Source organism: Xenopus laevis, chromosome 3L (genome assembly GCF_017654675.1).
Source record: "Xenopus laevis strain J_2021 chromosome 3L, Xenopus_laevis_v10.1, whole genome shotgun sequence".
NCBI lineage: Eukaryota > Metazoa > Chordata > Amphibia > Anura > Pipidae > Xenopus > Xenopus laevis.
The window spans coordinates 72,209,341-72,237,003 of NC_054375.1; the positions used below are offsets into that span (position 1 = coordinate 72,209,341).

Sequence of the window (27,663 nt, forward strand, 5' to 3'; positions counted from 1 at the left end):
TCCCTCTTAGCTAACTCTACCACTGACCTTCATAGCTCCACAAAATAATTCCCACATTTGCTCCCTCTCTCAGCCCATGCATTAACCCACATAGCTTCCCCTTTCACTTAGTCCTATAAAGTCACCTACAGCTTATCTTTGTCTTATCTACATGAATTAAACCCCACTGCTTCCCTTCATTCCCAGTGCCTATGAAATAATTTATCAGTGTTAGAGCTTTGAACAGGTGACACATTTCTCATACATGCTGTTTACAGCTTGAAGAAGTGGCAGAAAATCTGATGGACTGTGGACAGAAATTGCAGAAAAGGGTTGCAGCTCTGGCAAGGTATTGAAGATGCAGCCATGATAAACAAATAAATAATTATTTTAAAATGGGGTACCATAAAATCCCCTACATCATTCAATGTTTGAATCACACATTCAGCAAAAGAAGTAATAATTATTATAAAATAGGGTTCTATACAGAAAATTAGAGACACAGCAGTAAAATCTATTTATTTTGCAAGCTAAAATTTAGCCAATTTCATTAGAATTACTAGAGCACCATCTACTGTTTGATTAGCATAAATACACTGAGTTTAAAGGGGTTCACCTTCCAAACGTTTTTCAGTTCGGTTGTTTTCAGATATTACACTGATTTTATTACACAATGCTTTCTATGGTTTTTTTTTTACCATTTTTTAATACAATATATTTCTTTTCTTTGGCCCTGTAAAGGCAGCTGTGATAATTGATAAAGTAGTTGCTAATATTCCACAGATGCTGCTAACAGGGCCGGACTGGGAGTAAAAAGCAGCCCAGGCAAAAAAATTAAAGCAGCCCACATGTAAATGCATGCTGGTGTTTTACACATACACACATATATTTTATATATGTATATATAAAATATGGAGATAATTTATTGATTGTGCACCCAGGCAAATGAACACTTTATTCGAGAGTGCCGGCTCTACGTTGGTTGAATATATATATATATATATATATATATATCCTTATTTACAGTAGGGGGTTCATGATCCCTTATAATACATAAGTGTATTTTTGTACCCTTGCCCAAATGCTTTATATTTCCCCACTTTTACATGTTGCTTGTTCTGCTAAGATCTTAATCTCCACCCCAACCCTACCAAGCCCACAGAGCAATACAGCAGGTAAGAAGACAAGTAGAAGGCAGCACCAGTGGTTTGCCAGCTTGAAATGATTGTTTCCTAAGTCAGCACCTCACAGTCAATAAGGAAGGTTTTTGCCTTCCTCTGGGTCAACTAGCAGTTAGGTAGGTTAGGCTACTGTTCAGCAATACTAATGAAAGAAAACATATAAATACTCACTAGGTCAAATACCATTCTTCGTTTAATCTCTGCATTTGTCATTATTCTTGATTTGCCTCCCACTCACCTCCCTTTTTTTCGTCCCTTCTCACCTGTCTGCCCCACATTGATTACGTTTATGATTTCCCTGCTCTGTCTGTAAACTAAACACTGCATTCTGTTTGGCAGCCTCTCCTATTTTCCTTTTCAATCTCTTTTATTTCTATTATTTTGCTTGCAAATGGTTAAAAGCTATTTTAAAAAAAATCATTTTTAAAACTGATATTTATTAGCACTGGCACCTTAATTGTTTGATGATCTAAAATGAATTCATAGTTAATTGATTGTATATTGATGCACAGGCACTTTAATTAATGAACTACAAATTGATTAAATGAATTCATAAATTAATTGAAGGTTTTTATCGATAAATTAATTGGTCGCTAAGTTAGTATTGAATCGATTACACTAAACACGAAACACTGATTGATGCACCTCAAGGGTACTGTATAATTTTAAATTCATTTTAGAATAAAAGAATCCGATAGTGTGGGGTTACTACTGTTTGCTCTTTGTTAGCCTCTACTTTTCTGTAAATATAATTCCAAAATCATAAACTCCCCCTCATCATAAACATAAAGTTTACAGCCGGCTCTTACAATAATTTATAACTCAGCTTCAGTGCAGCATGGATGTTCAGTCAGTGGGGGGCTTCAAATTCTTCTGTCACCGCTGATCACTTCCTCCTAGGTCACGGGGTCAGACTTCTGCTGCGTGCCTGCTTGCGTCTATCTTTCACATGATAACAGAAGTCAGCAGCATGAATAGATCAGCAATGACAGGGAGTTCCTAAACGTTCACAGGCACTGGTAGGACTGCAAACGGGAGGGGGGGGGAAGAAAGTAAAAGCTCCTACCGTCCGTGGTGCGGGGCTGAAAGATAAGTTAATTAGCTGGTCCCACCGTGCCGTGTACGTTGGTGTGAGTGATTACTAGCTGACAAGTGCAGCGAGCACCGCATCTAATTAGGCAGCGGGCAGCCCACTAGAATGGAGGGTAGAGCGGCCCCTCGGGCATTTGCCCGAACTGATACATTATCAGTCCGGGCCTGGCTGCTAAGAAATATGTCAACTAGTAGCAAATTAGTAGCAAATTGTATCAGTTCAGAATCTGCACTTGGATTACTGAGCTATCAGACTCAATCACCAGAGACAGGAACATTAATGGTTTAAAGGAATTGTTCACTGTAAAAATAAAAATTGGGTAAATAGATAACCTGTACAAAAAAAAAAAAAAAATTCAATATGGGTTATAACTGCTTGCTTTTAAATCTGACCTGCATGCTTAGGATCAAAAGCAAAGAGTTGATCCAATTCTTATGCCCGAGTTCATAAAAGACAGCTGATGAATTGATACAATAGGTGTTCATTTTTCACAGATGCTGCTGAGAACTGTGTTAAACTAAATTTTGCAACTGTAACAGGTCAGAATCATCCGTTAGGAAAATTACATTTTAAACTTACATTTTGGAAAAATGGAGAAAAAAAAAAAATGGAAAGCAATTTAATTTTTTTTATTTCTAGTGAACAATCTGAACAATCTGAAAACAACTGAACTGAAAAAAAGTGTTTGAAAGGTGAACAACCCCTTTAAGTAAATTCAGGACAATGACATAGAAGTCTCTCAACAGGAGTAATTGTATATCCACAGGAAGTGAGAATTCTCACGAAGCGCATTAGGCCGGAAGTTTTAATATGAATGTAAGTCTGGATATTCATCTGTTGTTATAATCATATCTTCTGAGCCCCTGTTTTGGGGCTCGAAAATGTTTTCCAGCACACAGAGCTCTGTGGACTGACCCTCCTGGGGATCCGTAGTTTGCATGCAGTAACAAGGAAGAGAAAGTGAGATTATGAGTAAGTGGAACAAGAAGCAGCAGACTGTATTATGAGCCCGAGTGCCTGATGTTTGGGAGCCTGTTCGCTTATATGATCGGAAGGATCCTGTAAGTACAATCTTTAGCAGGGATCTGATCATTAATACCACAGTACTACACATAGGGGCAAATTCACTAAAGCGCGAACCGGCTAACGCTAGCGCAAATTCACCAGCGTGACGTAATTTCATTACTTTGCCGATTTACTAACGGGTGCTGGCGTAAATTCGCTAGCAAAGTGGACCTACTCTAGCGCTACTTCTCACCTTTACGCCAGGCGAAGTTGTGCTATGGCGAAGGGACGTAACTACGCTAATTCACTAACTTGCGCATTTTAATGAACGTTACCTCTTGTGCCAGATTTACCTTCGCCTCTGGCGAAATGCAATAGAGTAGATAACGCTTTATCTACTTGAAATTTTTTCTAAGTCCCAAAAAACGCTGGCGTCTTTTACTTTTTTAAGGGTGATAAGCTGTAAAAGATTGTAACATTTTTTTGGGGGGTACCCTCCTTCCCCCCTACATTTCCTAACATATGGCACATAAACAATACAGTGAGCACATGTGTAGGGCAAAATAACAATTTTTTTTATTTTATGAAGCTTTCCCAGGCTTGTGTAGTGTAATGTATTTGCTACTACATATACGTCCATTGTACTTTAACTTGGCGTTGTATGCAAATTAGGCATCGCTAGCATAACTTCACTTTGCTTGACGAATTAACGCTAGCGCAACTTCCTTACCTTTTGCCTCCCTGAGCACAACTTCGGATTTTAGTGAATTAGCTGCGCCCTGGTGAAACTTCTTCTTGCGGACGAAGTGCTAGCATATTTTCAGTGCTTAGTGAATTTGCCCCATAGTGTTTCTATTTGTATTTTTGAGGATCGCGGAGGAGTGGTGGATGTGAGAAAGTGATCGCTGTACTGAGACACAATGTGTGCTTAACGAGACTAAGTTTTGGGGAACGGAACAGATCTAATAAACTTTGGTGATTTTGTTCTTAGGAGGCGCACACTCATTCTATTACTTATATTGTCTTTTGGGATTTGGAGTCCTGTTTGTGTTGCGCATACAGTTATAGTTGCGCAAGGTGTAAGCTCTGATTTCAGGTATCCACAGGACATTCCTATTAGAATAGTTAAAAGATAGCCATCAAGTTACTGTTCACTATCAAAATCAGCCTACATAAATGAGCTCATGTCCACAGTGGACATACTGTATTTGCTGTTGCTTGTGTGAATAGTGTCCATGTGAGATCCATAAAACTGAAGATTTAAGTTACTACAATTCTTATTTCGTTATTGTTATTTTGAACATAAATGTATGGAATTATGGAAGGCCAGGTAGGAATAGGCTGCTGTGGGAATGAATTAATGGGACAGAGATATAGTAGATAACTGAAGATGTCTATGGTAAGCAAAAACAAAATCACTTTTTTAAAGATTTTTTTTTAAAGATGATTTTAATTTTCTCTGTAGTAATGATAACACAGTATGTTGTACTTGCTGATAACTAAACTGCATGAACCCATAATTGGGGCAAAGCAATCCTATTGGGTTTGAATGTTCTTTAGCAGACTTAAGGTATGATGACCCAAATTGTGGAAAACATCCTTATCCCAAAACCCAAGTCCTAAGCATTCTGGATAATAGATCCCATATCTACTCTCCTGTTCACTTACAGAAGACTGTCACCGTCACAAGAAGCAACTCTGCTTTAATGCACTGATTTTTTTTTTAAGCGTGTTAGCCTGAAATAAAGTAAATCTAAATTTGAATGGAGAGAGAGCTAAATGTGTAGTACAATGACAATGATTTCATGTTTCCAGCACAACACTGACCTGCTGGGACCAATGTGATCCATTTTCAGTGAAAGACAACTTATATAGGTATATGTTTAAGTAAAATGTAAGAAAAAAAAAGTCAATTATTGTAGTTATTTCAGTTAACAAATGCAACCTTACATTTTTGACATACTCACCTGTGCACCAATAATTGTAACGCACTTTCATGGTATGATTCTATTAATTAACATTTGCAAAAATTATTTTGTATTCACTGTGAAATGGAAAAACTTTCAATGATAGAAGCATGACATATTCAAGACAACTACAAATATAACACTGTTTCACTAAATATTGGTCCTCTTAAGCAGGAAATTAATTATTCTAATTCTTATTTATTTCATTTATTCTTTTTCATTCAGTTTAACCCTTTCCCTGCCAGCTGATTTGTCCTACATGCAAACATCTACTGCCAAACAGTTTTTAGACATTTTGTACTCTTTCACTTTAAGGGCCTTACCTGGGGGGGGTCTTTTATTTTACCCAGAAAAACAATATATTGTTTTTTTCAGGACAATCTGAGCTTTCAAAATATGCTAGTGGAATTGTAACTCCACTTCTGTAAAAAGATATAGGCTTCTAAGTGTCTAATAAAATGAAAAGGTATATGTTTCCTGAACGCGCCAGTACCAAATATATTTAGTTTTATGGAGATTTCTCACTTGTATAGATAAAATTTCCAAAGCACCATTCCACAAAATGCCATACTTCTGATTTCAAGGCCAAACACTCCCTATAACATTCCCTATAAAACTTACCCTAGAAAACTACCCATTATTAGAAAGAACAGATTCTGGTGAATCAAAAATGGGTAAATATATCTATGTACGCCAAAGTACTAAGTTGCAATTCTTTCCTAAAGTTATAATTTTTTATAGAAATTAGTGATTTTTCTGAAAAATTACCTCAAAGCTTGCAGTCTACAGCATCATATCTCCCACACATCATTAGGTACCAATGTAAAACACACTATATATGAATGCCAGGAGTCCACTGAACAGTGTGTTGTATAATATGTATAGGTTTGCCTAAGCATTTGGCAAACAGGGGCCCCAAAATATAGACACCCCATTTGAGCTATCATTTACACAGTTTTGGGGGAGACAAAAGTAGAAAAAAGTACACTCACCCCAGAAAACCACATATTTTCGGAAAGTATGCATGTCCTTCTACTCCAAAGCACAAAGCAGCAAACTTTTCCTACAATTGGCGATTTTGGTGACATTCACCTCAAAATTTTCACCCTGCAGCATCGTATTTCCACACATTTTTTTGTATCATGACAAATCACCCCAAATATGAAAGCCTGGGGTCCACTGAACAGTTTTATGCCTAATATGTATAGGTTTTACTAAGCACATGGAATATAGGGGCAGGGCCGCCATTAGAAATTACGGGGCCCTGTACAACAAAATTTTTGCCCACCACTGCCCCCAAGCCCCCCCCAGATCCCGCCCATTCCACACAACAGTTAAAAGACCACACAGACATCAGTGCTAAAAAAGGTAACCCCCCCCACACACACAAGTTATAAGCTATTTATGGTCAGGGTCCCCTTATAAGATAAAAAAAAGAATTGGTGACCAGGGCCCCCTATAAGTAAAAAAAAAACAACATTGACGCCAGGGCCCCCCTTACGAGTTAAAAAAAAATTGGGGCCCCAAAGAATATTTTTTTAAAAAAACATTGGCGGCAATTGCTGAGGAATTGAACTCATGGCTCCAGGACATCAACGTTGCCTCCTTTCGTGACTTTGGGTCTTTTCGCCTCTTCAGGACTTCAATTTCAGATGTTTACGTGACTTTGGGTCTTTTCGCCGCTTCGGGACTTCGGCTGTTCGGCACTACCGCATTTCGGCATTTATGAAAATCCTCTAAAAATGTTGCAGTTTGCCGAATTTATGTCACACGTTTTACATACAAAGAAAAATCACCCTAAATATGGACGTCAGAGGTCTACAGAATAGTTTGATGCCCAATATGCATAGATTTACAAAAGTATGTGGTATGTACAGACCCCAAATGAAAAACATGCATATGAATTTTCACGCTAGCCAACTCAGCTGCTGCAAACAGAGCCCGACTGTGCGTTATGCCATAAGACCCCAAAACTGTAAAAAAAATAAAACAGAAAACCTTTGTCGCCTGGCGACTAATCTCCCCGAATCTGCCCGTGTAGCCAGACCCTTAAACTACTTTTACGACTGAACACTTTAATTTCTTGTTCCCTGAAATCATTCAACCAATGACATAAATCATCTTGACATTTTTGCCAAAGTAACAGATATCTGAAAGAAACTGCATACTGAGGGGCAGATTTATCAAGGGTTGAATTTGAAAAACTTTGAAATTCGAATTTAAAAAAAAACACAACCGAAACGTATAAAAAACCCAAAAACGAAGGTTGTTTTTCAGGTGTATAGTCCGTATTAGTTCAAATTCGTCCGAATCGGGAAATCATTTATCTGTGTTTGCTTGTGAAAAATAAAGACTTTCAAAAGCCGAATCCACTTGGGTTGCATCAACCTTGCAGGAATTTCTTCACAAACTACAGAAGTGATACATGAGATTTCTTGCCTTTAAATCTAAGGTTATGTAACATTAAAAACTACACAACCTACTAATTCCAGTAATTAGGACTAAATTAGGCAAATCCTTGATGGAAATGGATTGGAGTATTTGTAGATAAAAACTTACAGAAGCAAGTAATGTCAGTCAGTTACAGCAAGGATTAGCAAGAATTTGTCCATTGATTAAAAAACCATTGATTCAGGAGGGGAGGTTATGCTTTCGCTACAAGGCTACAGGATATTAATATCCTTAATACAAAGTTGATCCATGGATGCTTTCTAAATGTAGGTATATTCATCAAAAAGCTTTGGGAATACAAGATTGACAAATAGAGCATTGTTATAAATAACACAAACTCTGGGATATTGGAGGAATAATCTTTAATCCCCGCAACTTTCTGTCACACAAAGGATTAGTTGGAGGTTAATCACGACCAGTTGCATTCAGAGTAGCTAAATAATTCACTTGTGGAATATGAAACAGGAAAAGAAAAATTAAGTCTAATCCATACTGCAGGACAAATCCATGGCAGTAGTCTGAGAGTGCAAAATTCTTTTATTAGGGAGTGATATCCAAAATCACACTTCATGTTTCGGGCAAGGCCCTTTATCAAGGACTACAATTAAGTAATTTTGCCAGTGAGCTACAGTTCATTTTATAATTTTGGAACTAAACCATACTGTACTATTGACCAGCTGCTAGAAGCACTGCTATTCCAGCAATAACCTACATTCAGGAGTTGGCCAGCTGCTAGAAATTATAATTAATATTTACACACCAAAGAGAAAAAAACATTGCCAGCACACCAATTCAGCCTGTGTAAATACATTGACCGGTGCAGGTCCACTACATTTTGGTTAGAATATGTAAGACGATGTCTCGTGTCGAGGCCCTATTTTTGCATTGCGTATTTGTGTCATCTTATGATGCAATTAAAGTTATTCAAACTTAAAAGATTTAAGAATATCAACACACACGAAAGTATGTTAGTAACTGCCCAAAATGAATCTGCCCAGTTTCTACAAGTTTGGACAATGTGGAAGCTGCCTGACTTACCGGATGTTTTTTCCTTTACTTTATTTTACACTCTCAGTGTAAAAAAATCAGTTGTTATGGGATGAATATTTGTTGAAAGACTTAAAAGCTTTAACCCTTTAAGTGCCAGCAGAATTTCACATTTTGGTTACGCGAAATGCCAGCCATTTTTTAAACATTTGTGCTCTCTCACTTTAGGGGCATTTTCTGAGGGGAAACCTATAGTTTACCTAGGAAAACTATACATTGTTTTTTTCGGGAGAAACTGAGCTTTTTAAATGTGCCTGAGTTTTCATCTATTTCCACCTCTGCAAAAAGATTTTTAGCGCTAAATACAAAAAAAAATGAAAAATTTCTATTTTTCACAATATATGAATTTATACCAGAAAAATATTTCATTTTACGAATGAAAATCCAACTGATTTGGAAAGCCTCATATCTCTCGAACGTGCCAATACCAGATATGTATAGTTATAGGCAGATTTAGGACTTCTGTACAGCAAAAACTGTCGGCAGTATATTACCGAATTTTGAAAGCAGAAGGCAGAAAATGTCATACTTCAGATTCCAAGGCCACAAAATCCTGAAACATTAGGTTTACCCCAGAAACCCATATATTTTTGAAAAGTACACATTCTGCTGATTCCAAAATGGGTAACTATGTCTCTCTACTCCTAACTACCAAACATCAAAGCTTGTCTGAGCGTAGTGGTTTTTATAAAAATGTATCAAAATTCTGAAAAATCACTTCAAAGGTTTTATTTTGCTGCTCCGCATATCCCACACTGTAATAGGTACCAAGAAAAAGCACCCTGAATATGATTGTCAGGGGTCCACTGAACAGTTCGATGCCCATTGTGCATAGCTTTACCAATTTATCTGGCATTTACAGACCCCAATATGAAGTTAGCACATACAAATTGTCCAGGACTTTACTTCAGCTACTGAAAAATCAACACATTGACTGCATTTTTTGTGGGGTAAAAACACAAAAATATATGTTTACCCCCAAAAACCATATATTTTTGGAAAGTACACATTCTACCGAATCTAAAATGGGTACCCATGCCTTTCTGCTCCAAACGACCGAGTCGCAAGGCTTTCCCAAAATTGACGGTTTTGGTGAAATATCTGAAAATCGCCTCAAAGCTTCAACTTTCCAGCACCCTATCGCCCATGAATCATTACTTACCAAGAAAACGCACCCTAAATATTATTGCCAGGGGTCCACTGAACAATTTGGTGCCCATGGTGCATAGGTTTACCAAAGTATCAGGCATTTAGAGGCCCCAAAATGAAGTTAGCGCATACAAATAGTCCTGTGGGTAACTTCAGCTAATGAAAAATCCACACATTGACTGCAATTTTTGTGGGGTAAAAACACAGAAATATAGGTTTACCCCCAAAACCATATATTTTTGGAAAGTACACATTCTACTGAATCTAAAATGGGTACCCATGCCTTTCTGCTCCAAACGACCGAATCGCAAGGCTTTTCCAAATTTGTCGGTTTTGGTGAAATATCTGAAAATTGCCTCAAAGCTTCAACTTTCCAGCACCATATCACCCATGAATCATTACTTACCAAGAAAACGCACCCTAAATATTATTGCCAGGGGTCCACTGAACAATTTGGTGCCCATGGTGCATAGGTTTAACAAAGTATCAGGCATTTAGAGGCCCCAAAATGAAGTTAGCGCATACCAATAGTCCTGTGGGTAACTTCAGCTAATGAAAAATCAACACATTGACTGCATTTTTTGTGGGGTAAAAACACAGAAATATAGGTTTACCCCCCAAAACCATATATTTTTGGAAAGTACACATTCTACCGAATCTAAAATGGGTACCCATGCCTTTCTGCTCCAAACGACCGAGTCGCAAGGCTTTCCCAAAATTGACGGTTTTGGTGAAATATCTGAAAATCGCCTCAAAGCTTCAACTTTCCAGCACCCTATCGCCCATGAATCATTACTTACCAAGAAAACGCACCCTAAATATTATTGCCAGGGGTCCACTGAACAATTTGGTGCCCATGGTGCATAGGTTTACCAAAGTATCAGGCATTTAGAGGCCCCAAAATGAAGTTAGCGCATACAAATAGTCCTGTGGGTAACTTCAGCTAATGAAAAATCAACACATTGACTGCATTTTTTGTGGGGTAAAAACACAGAAATATAGGTTTACCCCCCAAAACCATATATTTTTGGAAAGTACACATTCTACCGAATCTAAAATGGGTACCCATGCCTTTCTGCTCCAAACTACTGAGTCGCAAGGCTTTTCCAAATTTGTCGGTTTTGGTGAAATATCTGAAAATTGCCTCAAAGCTTCAACTTTCCAGCACCATATCACCCATGAATCATTACTTACCAAGAAAACGCACCCTAAATATTATTGCCAGGGGTCCACTGAACAATTTGGTGCCCATGGTGCATAGGTTTACCAAAGTATCAGGCATTTAGAGGCCCCAAAATGAAGTTAGCGCATACCAATAGTCCTGTGGGTAACTTCAGCTAATGAAAAATCAACACATTGACTGCATTTTTTGTGGGGTAAAAACACAGAAATATAGGTTTACCCCCCAAAACCATATATTTTTTGAAAGTACACATTCTACCGAATCTAAAATGGGTACCCATGCCTTTCTGCTCCAAACAACCGAGTCGCAAGGATTTCCCAAAATTGGCGGTTTTGGTGAAATATCTGAAAATTGCCTCAAAGCTTCAACTTTCCAGCATTATATCGCCCATGAATCATTATGTACCAAGAAAAAGCACCCTAAATATGATTGCCAGGGGTCCACTGAACAGTTAGGTGCCCATGGTGCATAGGTGCAGCAAAGTATCTGGCATTTAGAGGCCCCAAAATGAAGTTAGCGCATACAAATAGTCCTGTGGGTAACTTCTGCTAATGAAAAATAAACACATGGACTGCATTTTTTGTGGGGTAAAAACACAGAAATATATGTTTACCCCCCAAAACCATATATTTTTGGAAAGTACACATTCTACCGAATCTAAAATGGGTACCCATGCCTTTCTGCTCCAAACTACTAAGTCGCAAGGCTTTTCCAAATTTGTCGGTTTTGGTGAAATATCTGAAAATTGCCTCAAATCTTCAACTTTCCAGCACCATATCACCCATGAATCATTACTTACCAAGAAAACACACCCTAAATATTATTGCCAGGGGTCCACTGAACAGTTTGGTGCCCATGGTGCATAGGTTTACCAAAGTATCAGGCATTTAGAGGCCCCAAAATGAAGTCAGCGCATATTCAGCTACTGAAAAATCAACAAATTGACTGCATTTTTTGTGGAGTCAAAACACAGAAATATAGGTTTACCCCCAAAGCCATATATTTTTGGAAAGTACACATTCTACCGAATCTAAACTGGGTACCCATGCCTTTCTGCTCCAAACGACTGAGTCGCAAGGCTTTCCCAAAATTGGTGGTTTTGGTGAAATACCTGAAAATTGCCTCAAAGCTTCAACTTTCGAGCATCGTACCGTGCATGTATCATTACCAGCATAAAGCATCCTAAATATGAATGTGGCGGGGTCTACTAAACAGTTTGATGCCCAATATGCATAGATTTACCAAACTATGTTGCATACAGAGACCCCCAGATCCAAATAGGGCATATGAATTTTCATGTATGACACTCAATATAAGCACCCGGTATGTGTATTATGTGCCATGAGACCCCCTACCAGTATGTAGACCCTAGAAAACCATACATTTTCCAAAAGTACACATTCTGACGAATCTAAAGCAGGTAATTACATCTTTCTACTGCAAACTACCAAACCGCAAAGCTATGCTAAACATAACGCTTTTTTTGAAATTTCTAAAAATAGTCACAAAGCTTGCATTTTACCCCATTATATACCCCACATTTTGTAACGTACCAGCAAAAGGCACCCTAAGTATGAACGCCAGGGGTCTACTGAACAGGTTGATGCCTGGTATGCATAGATAAACCAAACTATGTCGCGCACAGAGACCCCCAAATGAAAATAGTACATATGAATTTTCACGTATGACACTCTGACTTCTACAATACAAGCACCCGGTATTTGTATTATGCACCATAAGACCCCCTAACAGTATGGAGACCCTATAAAACTATACATTTTCCAAAAGTACACATTCTGACGAATCTAAAGCAGGTAATTACATCTTTCTACTGCAAACTACCAAACCGCAAAGCTATGCTAAACATAACGCTTTTTTTGAAATTTCTAAAAATAGTCACAAAGCTTGCATTTTACCCCATTATATACCCCACATTTTGTAACGTACCAGCAAAAGGCACCCTAAGTATGAACGCCAGGGGTCTACTGAACAGGTTGATGCCTGGTATGCATAGATAAACCAAACTATGTCGCGCACAGAGACCCCCAAATGAAAATAGTACATATGAATTTTCACGTATGACACTCTGACTTCTACAATACAAGCACCCGGTATTTGTATTATGCACCATAAGACCCCCCTAACAGTATGGAGACCCTATAAAACTATACATTTTCCAAAAGTACACATTCTGACGAATCTAAAGCAGGTAATTACATCTTTCTACTGCAAACTTCCAACCTGCAAAGCTATGCTAAACATTACAGTTTTTATGAAATTTCTAAAAATAGTCACAAAGCTTGCATTTTACCCCATTATATACCCCACATTTTGTAACGTACCAGCAAAAGGCACCCTAAGTATGAACGCCAGGGGTCTACTGAACAGGTTGATGCCTGGTATGCAAAGATAAACCAAACTATGTCGCGCACAGAGACCCCCAAATGAATATATAGCAGACAAAATTTCCATGGGCAAAACAAAGTAACAAAGAACAGAGCCAAATGGTATAAAATCAGTAAAATCCAACAAAAACACAAAAATCTATGGATTTTTTTTTAGCCTAATGTAATTAGCAGTCAGAATCAAAGTTTGATTATTTTAGCATGGCTAAATAGGTTTTACGGATAGAAATAAGCGAACAACACCTACACAAAACTGAAAATGAAATAAAATGGCTAAACATGCAATAAAATGTCTAAAAAATCACCAATATCACTGAAATTGCAATATAGTCATCGAAATAACATACAAAAGGTATTGCGCAGTGCAATTAGCAAATACGCTATTCGCAATGGCAATAAAACAGTTTTTACAGCCAAAAAAAACAGGCAATGCAATAAAAGAAAAAAAAAACACAAAATAATGTATGTGTGCGTACAATATGCAAATTGTGTGTTGTATGTGTGTTGTATGCGTGTTGTATGCGTGTTGTATGCGTGTTGTATTCGTGTTGTATGCGTATGCAAGCGTGTGTAAGTGCTGCGAATATGTGTGACCCCCCCTGATCCCCCAAAATTGAATGTATGTGTGTGTAAGTGTGAATGTAAGTGTATTAGTGCAATAAGTGTGTGTTTGTGTGTGGGGGGGGGCACTTACCTGGGGTGGCAGGCTGTAGGTAGTCCAGGAGGCTGACTTGGAACATTTGGAGACGTCTTCTTTTTTGGCCCTGGTGAGTAGGCGGGGCTTGATGCTCAGGAAGCGCAGGCAGCAGCAGGGCACCTCGATTTTCCTTGCCTGCTGCTGCCTTGGGGCCCCTGGGCGATCTCGCCCCAGGGGCCACTCGTTCCCCACTTCCGCTCGTTGCCTAGGGGCTGGGGGACGAGTTGGAACGGAGCGAGCGGCTTTACAAGCCGCTCCTCCGTTCAGTAAATGCAGGCAGCAGCAGAGCACGCACATTTCGCGTGTCTGCTGCTGCTTTGGGGCCCCTGGGCGATCGCGACCCAGGGGCCCATCTTTCCCCACCTAGGCTCGTTGCCTAGGGGACGGGGAAGCTACCTGGGCCACTAAGAACGGAGCGAGCGGCTTGTAAAGCCACTCCTCCGTTCTGAAAGTGCAGGCAGCAGCAGGGCACATATGCTGCACGTGCCTGCTGCTGCCTTGGGGCCCCTGGGCGATCGCGACCCAGGGGCCACTTGTTCCCCGCCTAGGCTCGTTGCCTAGGGGCTGGGGAACAAGTCGGAAACGGAGAGAGCGGCTTTACAAGCCGCTCCTCCGTTCAGTAAATGCAGGCAGCAGCAGAGCACGCACATTTCGCGTGTCTGCTGCTGCTTTGGGGCCCCTGGGCGATCGCGACCCAGGGGCCCATCTTTCCCCACCTAGGCTCGTTGCCTAGGGGACGGGGAAGCTACCTGGGCCACTAAGAACGGAGCGAGCGGCTTGTAAAGCCACTCCTCCGTTCTGAAAGTGCAGGCAGCAGCAGGGCACATATGCTGCACGTGCCTGCTGCTGCCTTGGGGCCCCTGGGCGATCGCGACCCAGGGGCCACTTGTTCCCCGCCTAGGCTCGTTGCCTAGGGGCTGGGGAACAGTCGGAACGGAGAGAGCGGCTTTAGAAGCCGCTTCTCCGTTCCCAAACCTGCAAATGCTGCAGAACGTAGAATCTACGTTCTGTGGCATTTCAAGTTACTTTGCCACAGAACGTAGATTCTACGTTCTGTGGCACTTAAAGGGTTAAAGTACAAGAAAAGGCAAAAAAATAAAATCCCATTTTAACTTTCTTTAATGAAAAAGAAACCTATCTCCAATATACTTTAATTAAAAAATGTGTACCGTTTTTATAAGAAACCTGACTGTATGCAGTGAAATTCTCCCTTCATTTACTGCTGTAGATAAGAATTGTCAGACGGTCCCTAACTGCTGAGCAGGGAAACAATCATACTTATGAACAGTAGGGGGAGCCCCCGCCTTACTTACCAACCATGCAGAACTCAAGCAGCTTTGTTTATGACGATCCCTAAGCAGCCCAGACCACACTGAGCATGTGCAGGGTCAGGCAAAGATGTTTAACAAAGTTACAAGATGACAGCCCCCTGTGGCCAACTTTGAAAGCATAAATCATTTGTTTGATTAGGCTTGTGGTGCAGTAAGTTCATGTTTATATTTAGTATACAAAATACAGCATTTCTAGCCTTATTCTATTTTAGACTTTCCTTGTCCTTTAAGTTCGAAAATAATCATGGAACAGTGTTCAATACTGTGCTAGTAGTAAAAACACTTTTGCATACTCATTGCACTAGTGCTATAGCTCTAGTAAGAAAAGCATGGAAGGTTTCCATGCAGACCCAGGTAATCATAGTGCGCACATGAAAGAATACTTTCAAAACAGACTGAATGTTACAAGAAGCAATATTAGGCTACAATTTTCATACAAAACATAAAAAAAGACATTTTCCATTGTTTGTAATAATTCACATTAACTCTTCAGTCTGTATAGTATATGTGTAAAATAACTATTTAAAAATTTTTTTTTATTTAATCTGTGCAAGCTGTATATTTAAAAAAATGTGAGTGGTGCATCCGTCTTGCACTTTTGCAATTTACATACATTCTTTCTAGAAGGTGGTGAGATATTTGCAGTTTTAGATTGCTAATGCCAGGATTTCAATTCATTTCATGGAAAAAATCGTACTGTGCATCGTACCCATCCTAAACTACAGTGGTGATGTGAATTTTATGTACCTCTGTAGACTACATTTTGTACACTAGTGTCACAGGTTGTGTAACAACGCACAGCTCTGAGGGTAAGTTCCTGATCACTGTGCAGCTCTGAAGGTTAATTTCCCGATCACTGTGCTGCCTCTTTCTCCCCTCAAAATGCACATTGAGGCTAAGGTTTGGAGTTTCATATTTCACTTAGATTTTTATTGTTTCTTTTAAGCAATAGAAAAGATCAGGTGCAGCAGCGGCATCTTGCAAAATTACTCTGGTACCAAGCCCTGAACTCCTAAGCATGATGTTAAATAGATTAGTAAATGTATAATCTCTTTTCCAAATAAGTCTAAACTTCTAAAAGAATCTGATATAAATTGCTAAAACTATGGCTGCAAGAAAACATGCAGAGCAGAAGTTAGTAACATAAAACTGTACACAAGGAAAATAAATATTTATTATATTATGGCAATGTCAACTCTGCTACAACAGTTTTCAAGAATTTTAAGCTTTTCATCAGATAGCAGATTTTCTTGCTTTAGCTGTGTAAAGACAGACTCCAGGGATTGAAGACGGGACAGTGTTGCATTTTCTTGCGCTTCTAGGACTGCTATTTTAGACTGCAATCTTTTGCCAGAGATAATGTCGGTCACTAATTTGCCTGCAATATGAGTGTTTGGTTTCTAAGATTTAATTAGCGCTGTCTGTATCATTTTCAAAGCCAAGCTTTTCTGAACTGGTAAATGGAGGATTATCGGAAATGACACCTCCATCTAGCCCATCTTGTACAATTATAGTAATAACAGAATCTTTCTCTTCATCCATCTGTTTAGTAGACTGCTTAACCAAACGAGGGGAAAAGTCTCTTTTTGCACATCGCTGTAATGGTCTAACTGAAATGTGGCAACATTTTCTGCAACATAATTTTGGTCTGTTTGAAGCTCAAAGCACACCTGATTATTCTGGCAGTTTAAGTCTGCTACAGAGCTAACAATCACATTTTCCGGACAGATCTGACAGAATTTAGTAGGTGTTATCAAGCGGGGCTGGGTTTCACAGTTAGATTTTGGAAAGTACAAGTATTTTGGCTTATTATCTGAAACTGTAATTCCATCCATTCTATTCTTCAGATGTACCTGTTTGCAATCAAAGTCAACATATTCATCTGTATCAAAACCATGACTCAATGTGTTTGTTATATTTGGACAACAATCTTGTGAAGTCAAAGTATCTATATCATTCTTCACATGCGTCCCTTCCTTTAGGGTAAGTTCCAACTCAGATGTATCCTTGGAAAATAAGAAACATCAACAGATATAGTTAAAGTGATATTGTTTTATTATTACTTCACTTTCACAAAATGTATTTATATATTGTTTAATCATAAAATGGGTTTTAGCTGGCAAACTTCCTTTTCTCTCTCCCTCTCCTCGTGGCTTTCCCCGCAGCTTTTCGTGACGTCACTTCCACCTCTGGCCGGCTAAAACCAGTCCTTGGACTTTTATTGGCATCAACGGACAAACTAACTTTTCTTTAATAATTTTTTCTCTCATTCTTGCTTCACTCTTTATTAGTTTACAAGCAAGCTTCAGTCACAATCACAAAAAAATGTTTCCATGCCTTTTAATATGTATTATAGTGATAAATAGCATTACATACCTGGAATTTTTTGTGAAAGAGAATAAAGTATAGCATTAGGTTTTAGATACCAAATACCCCATCTAACACTGAAGGAATCAGCGGTAAAATGATCACTGCACAAGAACTGATGCTTGGTGGGATACCATTAGTACTGTTTCATATTACACAGCCATTCCTGAAGCCTTCCCCTGTCATGCAAAGGAAACCTGTACAGAATGACAAATTAAGCTACCATTATTATTATTATGTTATCATTAACATGTATTTTTAGAGCACCAAAATATTTCGCAGTGCTGTAAAATAAATGTGTTTATACAAGAGCATACAGAAATGCATGTATAGAACCTTCAAAATTACATACATAGTGACCAGTAACTGATACAAAAGGTGAAGAAGGCCCTGTGCAAAAGAGCTTACAATATAAAAGTGAAGGGATTGAGACACAAAGTGTGGGACCGGGCAAGATCAGAAATAAGAGAGGTGAGAGGTGTTGCAAATGATATTGCATTTGGTAGCTAAAGAGAATGAGGGTAGGCTTGTCTAAATAATTGTGTTTTAAGAGATCTTTTTAAAGCAGAAAGTTTGGGAGAAAGTTGGACAGACTGTGGGAGAGAATTCCAGAGGAGGAGTGAGCCCTCACAGTCTTGTATGTGAGGAGGTAATGAGAGAAGAGTTGAGGAGCAGGAGAGAAGGTAATGAGAGAAGAGTTGAGGAGCAGGTCAGTAGAGAAGCGGTTGTGTGTATCTAGAGATAAGTTCAGAGATGTAGGGGGGGGCAGAGTTATGAAGTGCTTTGAATGTCAGGGTCATTTGTTGAGTTTTATTCTAAATGGTAGTGGAAGCCAGTGCAGGGATTGGCAAAGTAGAATGGCAGAGGAGGAGTGGTTGCTGAGGTGAATAAGCCTGGCGGCAGTGTTCATTATGGACTGGAGAGGTGACAGTCTCTGTCAGGGAAGGCCAATTAATAGAGAGTTACAGTAATCTAGTTGTCATATGGTGAGAGAGTAAGTAAGAATTTTGGCGGCATCTTGGGTGATAAATGACATGTATTGCCATCTTGGGAGTTGGTACCTGAGTCCTGTGTGGGTCCATTTTTTGGGACCCGAACCTGACCCGTACCCGCAACCTGCAATCCGCAACCCGGACCCTCATTCTTAACCCCTTGGACCCGTAAGTACCTTATCCGCAACCTGGACCCGCTGACCATCAAGAATCAGGAAGTGCTGTGATTGTAAACCGGACGTGGCGTCATCGGAAGTAGACGTGACCAGAAAAAAGGAGTAAATGTCGATATTGAGAAGACCTGCAGCCCAACCTGCGACCCTGCAGAACCGCCGACCCGCGGCTATACCCACACCTCGTACTTCTACACACAACCCGCAGTGTACCGCAGGTTTTTGCGGGTAACCCGCACCGCTGCAGGACTCTACCTGGTGCTGACGATATCCTTTCGGTCATATGGCTCACTCAAAACGCATATACTGGAAGTCACCTGAGAGAGCCATGAACCTAATACAGAAATTCAATTTATTATTATTATGGGTTTCTACTCTCCACAACGACTTCAAACAGCCTTATATTTTACAAAAAAATATATTACTCCCTGTGTTAAGGCTCAATACTACTTTGGTGCACATAAATCTCCCTCAACAGTTACATTAGCGCAAGTCTCTTAAGAGCAAATGTTAAAAGAACAGTAACGTCAAAAAATAAAAGTGTTATAAAGTGATAAAAATATAATGTAGTGTTGCCCTGCACTGGTAAAACTGCTGTGTTTGCTTCAGAAACACTACTATTGTTTATATAAATAAGCCGCTGTGTAGCAATGGGGGCAGCCATTCAAAGGAGAAAAGGCTCAAGTTACACAGCAGATAAGCTCTGTCTGTCTAATGGGGTTATCTGTTATCCATTTGTTAACCTGCGCCATATAACCTTTTTTCAATTTCTGCCATTGCTCCACAGAAGCTTGTTTATATGAACTATAGTAGTGTTTCTGAAGCAAACAGATCAGTTTTACGAGTGCAGGGCAACAGTACATGATATTTTCATCACTTTAAAGCACTTTCATTTTTTGGTGTTACTGTTGCTTTAAAGGAACTCACGGTTAAAAGGAGACTTTGCGCTGGGTGCCAGTCGCCTGGCCTCCCCGGTTCTTGCAACACGTGGCTGCACAGTAGCGAGTCATCCTCAATTCTACACTACTGGAAGCCCGGACCTTGCGCAAAACCTAAAACGACGCAGCATTGTAACCACGAAAACAGAATTTACACCTCGATACTTCCGCATCCGGGCAACTCAGGTCTTATCAAAACCCTATTCCTGCCACCTGAGTAGGTTAAAAAATAGGCAAGGGCAGCGGAATTGCCATAATAATCACATCACAGAGTTAGTTATCGACATACTACTACTGCCCTAAAAATACAGAAATGTATGAGCGAATTCGGTAATGAAAGGGGACGCCGCCCTTTACATTTGTATAACTAGTTATATTCATTTATAATACTGCCTGAATCAAAAATGGCCACACCCACTTCTGTAAAGTCTTTCTACTGATACACGTTTCAGCTGTCACAACGAGACAAGTCAGCGGAAATGACGTACATTCTCACTGCGCGTTTTTAGCTGTAGTCCACGTGCGCTTAAAACCACGTGCTTCAAGGTTGACCAATAGGGGATCGTGTCGTGTAGCTGTGCTGGTGGCGCTGACTCTAGAGGAGGAGTGGGCGGGTTGGTGTCAGTAGAACTGATAAGCGCTCGCCTTGGGCGGCTCATAGCCTAACGGGCTTAAGGTAAGTACTTAAGGGTTTGATTTGCTGCCAGCGGTGGTGGCTGACAGTCTGTGAGCAGTTGTGCAATGAGTGATGGTTGTGTTTGTTACTGTCTGTGATATAAAACAAAAAGTACTTCTGTCTGCGAGATGGAGATTCAGAAACGTTGTTGTTGTACCCAGTGCATGGTTGGTTGTACGAACGTGAAGGTCACCATTGTATGGTAAATAAACAATTGCTGAGCTGCTAGTTTCTTTGTCAGCGCGTGAATGGTTGCATAAGTCATGAAAACGTCATTCTTAGCAAGTTGCAGTGTCTGTTTACATTTTGCAGCACTTTTTTCAAATGCAACTGCTAGTGGCCGTGCTGTTTGCATGTTTACCTGCTGTGCACTGCTGGTTCTGGCTCCAGCAACAATGTAGCAGCATAAGCCATCAGGTTAACAGACTTCTGAAACATTGTTTTAAGAGTTAGAGAACGGGGGAAAAATGCAGTCTAGTCTCTTGCTCCCTATTTTCTGCCCTGAATTTGTTTTGTATTTTACAAATACTACTGGTTTGAATTGCTGTAGTTTGTCACACCGCTAAAGCCAGATCACTGCATATTTTAACTGTGAGGGAAAGCTGGACTAGAGATTTAACATCTGAATCTGCAGGCTGATCAGTGTTCCAGGGCAGTTAGACGTATTTACATAATTCTAGATACTGTATTTCACTTATTGCCAGTTGTTGCACCATCTAGTGTCTTTCAGGAAGTACAGCTTAATGTTCTAAGTGATCTGCCCCTTGGGACAAGAATTTAAAAGTGTTTGCCCTTTGCTAAATTATGTTATTGCCATGGGATATAATGTGTCCTTCATGATATGTTGCTTTCTATTTTATGAAAGCTTATTGTTTCAAGCCTTTTAATATCATGGAAAACTTTACAATGTCAAGTGTCCTCTCACGTAATTTAATTATTTTGCTGCCTTTTTTCTTATCTTGTCAATTTATTGCTCTTTCTCATGGTGATGCCCAAATGTAGTAGTAATGTTAAATTAACATTCAAAAGGCTTTAAATGAAGGCTTGTAGCAGAGGGGATTGTCCATGACAGGATTCCATGAAATTCACAGGCTTGATTAGTGGAGTTAGACTGATTTAGACTTACTGCCTGACCATCTGGGCAAGTTTGTCTGGTCAGGATTGAGTTTCAACAGGTCATTGTGTGATTCTTATGGATTGCAGATGATCCGTCTTGACTGAAGATATCTGCTGATGTGTCATGTTGGTGCAATAGCAGATGAGGAATTTAAGAGACTGCAACTCCTGTTGTCACCCCAAACAAGTGGTGACTATGTACATACAGGGCCACTCATATGTTCGTTGTTTACTTGGCTCTCAGCCCAAGTGAACTGTAACACTGAGGAGTTCCATGACCATAACTGCCAGTTCCATGACCTATAGATGCCAGTAAGGTTTGTGTTAACATGAAATATACGATTAATCTGTATGGGGGAAACCTCTTGACTGATTGTATAGCATAGTATACAGTTTGGGTGTGCCTATTCGGATGGCCAAGTTGTGGGTTTATTGCTTGCATTTGTGGCTCTATTTAAAAAATAAATAAGTAAAGTCTCAATCACTGAGGGTGCCAAATGTCGGGCACCACCTAGTTATTATAATAGTTTAGCTTATATCCTGGGCCGATGCTCCTGTTAGCATAAAACTTCACGGGCCTGGGGTATTCCTGTAGATGCAATCTTCCTTCCTCTTCTGTCTTCTTTTTCTGGATCAAATGTGCAGCATATTGATAATGCCAGCTTTTTGTGACTCAAGTTCGAATTTCACTTTACTGTGCATGTGTCTGCCGGGACCAGATCGAAAAAAAAAAAAGGAGAGTGCAACAAAGGTCGTCTACAGAAATATCCGAGACCTCATTGAATGCCTGCATTTTCTCAGCTCACTTGCAGAATTTCAAATAAAAAGACACAAACTGAATTGCTGATCATAGATTAGATCATTGATAGAAAGCACAAAAAAGTGTTTGTACTCTAGCCTGACAAATTGATGAATTTAAGATGTCAGCGGTGATATCACAGGGCTCAGCAGCCAACATGCCCTCAGCCACCTCAGTGCAAATACTTACTATGCAACTAGCTTATCTCTTTTACATGTGAATCTGAGTGTGGATTATGTCTTATGTATGTAGTGCTACCGACTGGCTGCTCTGGGAATACATTTCCTGCAATTTATTGGTTTGTCCTAATTTTTTGAGATAAAGCAATGGCAGTGTTGTAAATAATGGTTTAATAGAATCCCTTCACATCTGGCTCTCTTGGAAATAACTGATCACATTTTTTTTTTCATCCTCAGTCTGCCCTGTGGAAATATTCACCATGGCATCAGCACAGTCAGTCCTCACATTTGCCGTTTGTATTTTGCTGATATCAGAAATAATACTGGCAAAAAAGACTTATTATGACATTTTGGGAGTTCCAAAAAATGCCTCTGAGCGACAGATCAAAAAAGCTTTTCACAAACTTGCAATGAAATATCATCCTGACAAGAATAAAAGCCCTGATGCTGAGACAAAATTTCGAGAAATCGCTGAAGGTAAGGCTTCCAAGCATATACATGTGGCTGTATTCTTTTAAAGGCTAATTATGTTGAACACTGGTGTATTTGGAAAACATTAAATGTTTCATACAGCTTACCTTAAGTTTAACAATATTTTCTCTGAAATATGCTTTCTTCAAAAGGTACTTAATAAAATTTCTGAAGTAAAGATTTTTGTCTTGGCAACAAGCTTTCATTCAAAGCATACTAAATAAAGCTTCACTTTCAGAATACGTAATGGGGAAAGGTTTTATAGAAAAATAATTAAGTTAATTTACCTGTTCAAGCAACACAGATGAACACACACACATTCGAGAACTTTTATAAATTGCTTGCAAGAATATATATATATATATATATATATATATATATATATATATATATATATATATATATATATATTATTGGTGGTTTTTTTTTCTATATGTGATCCTCCTTTTCTGCTTTGTTCTAGTGTCACACACACAGCGAATTCTCTGCCTGCGTTTATCCGTTCAGGCACACAGAGTCAATTTCCTTGCAGAAACTCTGCATTTTGGTGCTGAAATCCGCTCTGTGTGTCTGCACCTGGTCTGACGCAATAGCTCTGGGTTCAGGCACATCAAGAAAATATTTGGAGTGTAGTGGCGGAGTTTTAGCCTGCGTTTATTTCTGTGCATGATAATCCGCTTCATGTGACACTAGCCTTAAGATTTGTGGCAACCCCTAAGCTGTCCAGACTACACTAAGCATGTGAGAGTCACTGATACCTCTAACAAAATCTAAAACTGTTACCCTCTGTGCATAATTTTGAATGCCTTGTTAAGATGGCCATACATACAGAGATCCGCTTGTTTGGTGGGGTTGCCAAACGAGCGAATCTTTCCCAGTTATGCCCACCTTGAAGATTTTTAACCCTGCCTGATCAACATCTGACTGACTTTTGGCCAGATATCAATCTGGGAAGCCTGTCAGAGGGCCACATACACTACAGAGTTTCTGTGGGCAGCTTATATCTTCCCAAGTATGGAGACCCATACACAGACAGATAAAAGCTGCTGAAGTCTTTACTGTTGTAGAGATTCTGACTCTTTAGACTGATGCAGTAAGTTAAATTTTTTTTTTCCTCCACCTCTAAGTTTGAGAAACACCTATACTATATACAATGTTTTTGCTTCATTATATCAAATGTGTCTGTTTTTACTTTCAGCTTATGAGACTCTATCAGATGAAAGTAAACGGAAGGAGTATGATCAGTTTGGTCATGATGCCTTTGCGAATGGTGGAGGAGGTGGCAGTGACCAACATTTCCACAAACATTTTAACTTCAACTTTGATGATTTATTTAAAGACTTCGACATTTTTGGTGAAAGCCAAAATAGTAGATCTAAAAGGCACTTTCAAAACCATTTCAGAAGCCATCAAGAGGCTCATAACAGACATAGACAACACTTTGAGGACTTTTCTTTTGGAGGAGGACTGTTCAATGACATGTTTGAGGATATGGAAAAAATGTTTACATTTGGTGGTTTTGATGGCACTCGTAGAAATCCTATGAGGGCAGAAAGCGGATTTCAAGGATCTAGCAAGCACTGTAGAACTGTCACTCAAAGGAGAGGAAACATGGTTACAACATATACAGATTGTTCAGGGCAGTAAATGCATCTAATATTGAGCACAGATTGTATACAATGATCATATGAACTTTTCAAGTCCCCCCCCCCCATATACTATTAAATTACCTACATGTAATACTAAAGCATGAAGTAATTTGCATATTGGGGAATTATTGGCGTACTTTTCACAGTGAAATCTAGAAAGCTAATGAAACAAGTCTGAATTGGGTGCTATGAATTTTAAGTTGAATTAATTATATTTTCATATCCCCTTAAAGGAGAACTAAACCCTAGCACATCCTCTGCTCCCTGACCCGCCACTACCTCCTCTCCACGCTCCCTCTTAACAACAGCTATTCTGTTTGTGTCCCTGTGTGTCGACATGAAAGTTGCGCAGCAGCAGTCAAAAGGTGCTGTCTTCTGATCCCTTTCTGTCCATTCTCTCATGCAGACCTTTTTGGAGCTTGTACAATCTAAGCTAATTCAGGACATAAATTCAACTGTGCATGCTCCCTTTAAGATCAGTGTCAGGGAACTAACCTATCAGGGAAAGATGGTGCCTTTGAACTCCGCTGTGCAACTCTACAGATTTGTGGCAGGTCAGCACACGGGTCAGCAAGTCTCTCAATTAACTGCAGAAAACATTTTTACTTCAAGCCCTTTAATTGTATCCGATATGTTTTGCCAAAACTTTAGGTAATATAGTTCTGTCATCTCCAAGACTCTCCGGTCAGCTGATAAAGCACAAAGTTCAATAGTTTAGACTTATTATTGTACATGTGCTTCTAATGTCTTGAATTAAACATTCAAGCTGTCCTTTGTGCTTTACCAAACCTGCTGCCTGGCAACCTACAGCTGTGTACAAGAATGACCATTCCCTAAAGAACTCCCTTCTTTTTACTTATTTACTCGGCAATGAGAGCTGTGTTTATCTTGCAATTTGGTTTTGTTTTAGTCTGTGTAAAACAGTGGAGTCAGGTGGGAGCTGTGCTTAGAAAGACATTGATCAAAGACACTGTACAGCACCTCCTTATTTTCTTCTAAAGGCCAGTTTAAATTTAAGGCATAGCTAATACTAATCTGTTTTTGCCTCACATGCAACCTGCTTCTTCTGTCTTTGGAATGACTATATACCTTTAAAAACAAAGGAAGATTAAATTGGTGGGTGTACCAAGTTGTTAGGCACCCCACAGTGATGCTCGTTTATCCATTAAGCCCTGGGTACTTCTTGCAGAGCACCACACAGCAATCTTCTTCCTCCACACCAGGCATGTTGTTTGGAACCCTCATAGGGAAAAAGAAATGCTGGTGCTTGATCTAGCAAGTAGTATGCTGTGTTTGTGTTTTTTGCAGAAGAGGAGGAGCACCACCCTGAGACTAATTACTGGGTGGGTGTCTCACAACTTGGTAGCCCCCCAAAATGATTTTACCTTTCCTTATCCCTAAAAAAAATTGCAACTTACTGAGTGGCTGAAACTGTTCAGTCTGATGGCTTATGCACTTTTATTGACTGGAGCTTCTTGTCAGATGTGCTCATGGGCGATATTGGTCAATAGCATTTTAGTTCTGAGCAATCGACGCGACCCCTGACTCGTTGCACACAAATCATTTAGAATTGTTGGCCAGTACTGTCAAGATTATATAACTCCATGCTTTTTATGTGCTCAACTTCTGTGTCATGGAGTTTATTTCAAAGTACATCCTTGTTTCAATTATACTGCATGTCTTCCTTTCAGATAAGATGAATATCCTGAGGTCTGCTTGCCATTTTGCTAAAACTATCTCCAGTGTTTTATTCTTTTGCTTCCACTTTTTCAATGGCATTGATGTCATTTTTTGAATTGTTTGTTTTATATCCTGAGTGTAATTGCTGTGTATCTTATAACCTAAAACAATTTTTGTTGGACATCAGATTTCAGGATCTTCTGCTGCAGGAATAGTCTACACTTAACACATTTGTAATAAGTTTCAAGCAATATAGGTTTTTCAGAATTGAGTTATCTTAAAAGACTGTTGTTTGCTACCCAGCATAAAACAACGCCCTTGGCTGTTACTGTTTGTAATGTTCTATAGTAGAAAAACATCTTGGCTTAAGCACACAAACCTCTTCTCAGGAGGTCCATCTGTCGCCCTTCTGTGTGTAGCAGCCCTGATACTTTCATTTCATAACATTAGTGGAGAGCAGGACTGGTTCTGACTGCAGCAGTCCACATGTCCCATGTGCTATCAACCATCATTCAGCCATCATTGCCAAGAATCAAGGTAACTGCAGCATAAACGATACTTGCTGAAAACAAGCTTTACACACCCTCGAGTACTTAAACCATATTATGTGTAATGGGATTGTGTCCGCTTCCATGGTAATGAAAGCAATATTTTTATTAGCCAGTAATTGCTATGGGAATTCATACAAAATGTGCAATATTTGAGTTTTTGTTTGTTTTGTGAAAGTTGATCAAATGTCTTTTTGTGCTCTTTTTGTTCAGCCTTTTAATATTCTGCACTTTTTTGGCATACTCCATATGAGTATTAATCCTATGGATATTGATGAAAATGCCATTTAGCCAGAACTCAAGTTTGAGTTAAATAAACAATTTCAAAACGTATGAGCAGTTTTTTATGCCTCTGTGTCTTCTCCTTTGTCTATTTTTGTGACGTTTGTTATAAAGTATTTCCAAATGTACTTCACAACTTGCATACACCTTTTTATTTATATTGTTACTTCAATTAGCATTTGTTGGTGAAATAATTTTGGTATATGCTATGAAACTGATTTTGTAAAATAGGAAACAACTGGATTTTTATTCTACGTATTGAGCAAAAAATTGAAATCAGGAAATAGCAGCAATATAAGATTAAC

At 39.3% G+C, this 27,663-nt stretch overlaps 1 protein-coding gene, 1 long non-coding RNA gene and 1 pseudogene across 4 annotated transcripts; 2 read left to right on the forward strand and 1 right to left on the reverse strand.

Moving 5' to 3' along the window:
* The first annotated feature begins 1,260 nt into the window (after window positions 1-1,260).
* On the forward strand, window positions 1,261-17,917 carry LOC121401502. The gene is made up of 3 exons (XR_005966285.1): window positions 1,261-2,179; window positions 3,146-3,314; window positions 17,336-17,917. It is a non-coding gene; the product is annotated as an uncharacterized LOC121401502 (long non-coding RNA).
* Window positions 16,645-20,030, reverse strand: LOC108711126 (annotated as a pseudogene).
* Window positions 20,031-20,595: 565 nt separating this feature from the next.
* Window positions 20,596-27,409, forward strand: dnajb9.L (DnaJ heat shock protein family (Hsp40) member B9 L homeolog). 3 transcript variants are annotated; one of them, NM_001087324.1, is made up of 3 exons: window positions 20,596-20,634; window positions 22,966-23,205; window positions 24,398-27,409. In NM_001087324.1, exons 2-3 carry the CDS (start codon window positions 22,989-22,991, stop codon window positions 24,844-24,846), a joined length of 666 nt encoding a protein of 221 aa, NP_001080793.1. In that variant the 5' UTR covers window positions 20,596-20,634; window positions 22,966-22,988; the 3' UTR covers window positions 24,847-27,409. The 3 variants fall into 3 exon arrangements, with proteins under 3 accessions (NP_001080793.1, XP_018106233.1, XP_018106231.1); XM_018250744.2 differs by lacking the exon at window positions 20,596-20,634 and adding an exon at window positions 20,684-20,836; XM_018250742.2 differs by lacking the exon at window positions 20,596-20,634 and adding an exon at window positions 20,906-22,067.
* The last annotated feature ends 254 nt before the right edge of the window (window positions 27,410-27,663 follow it).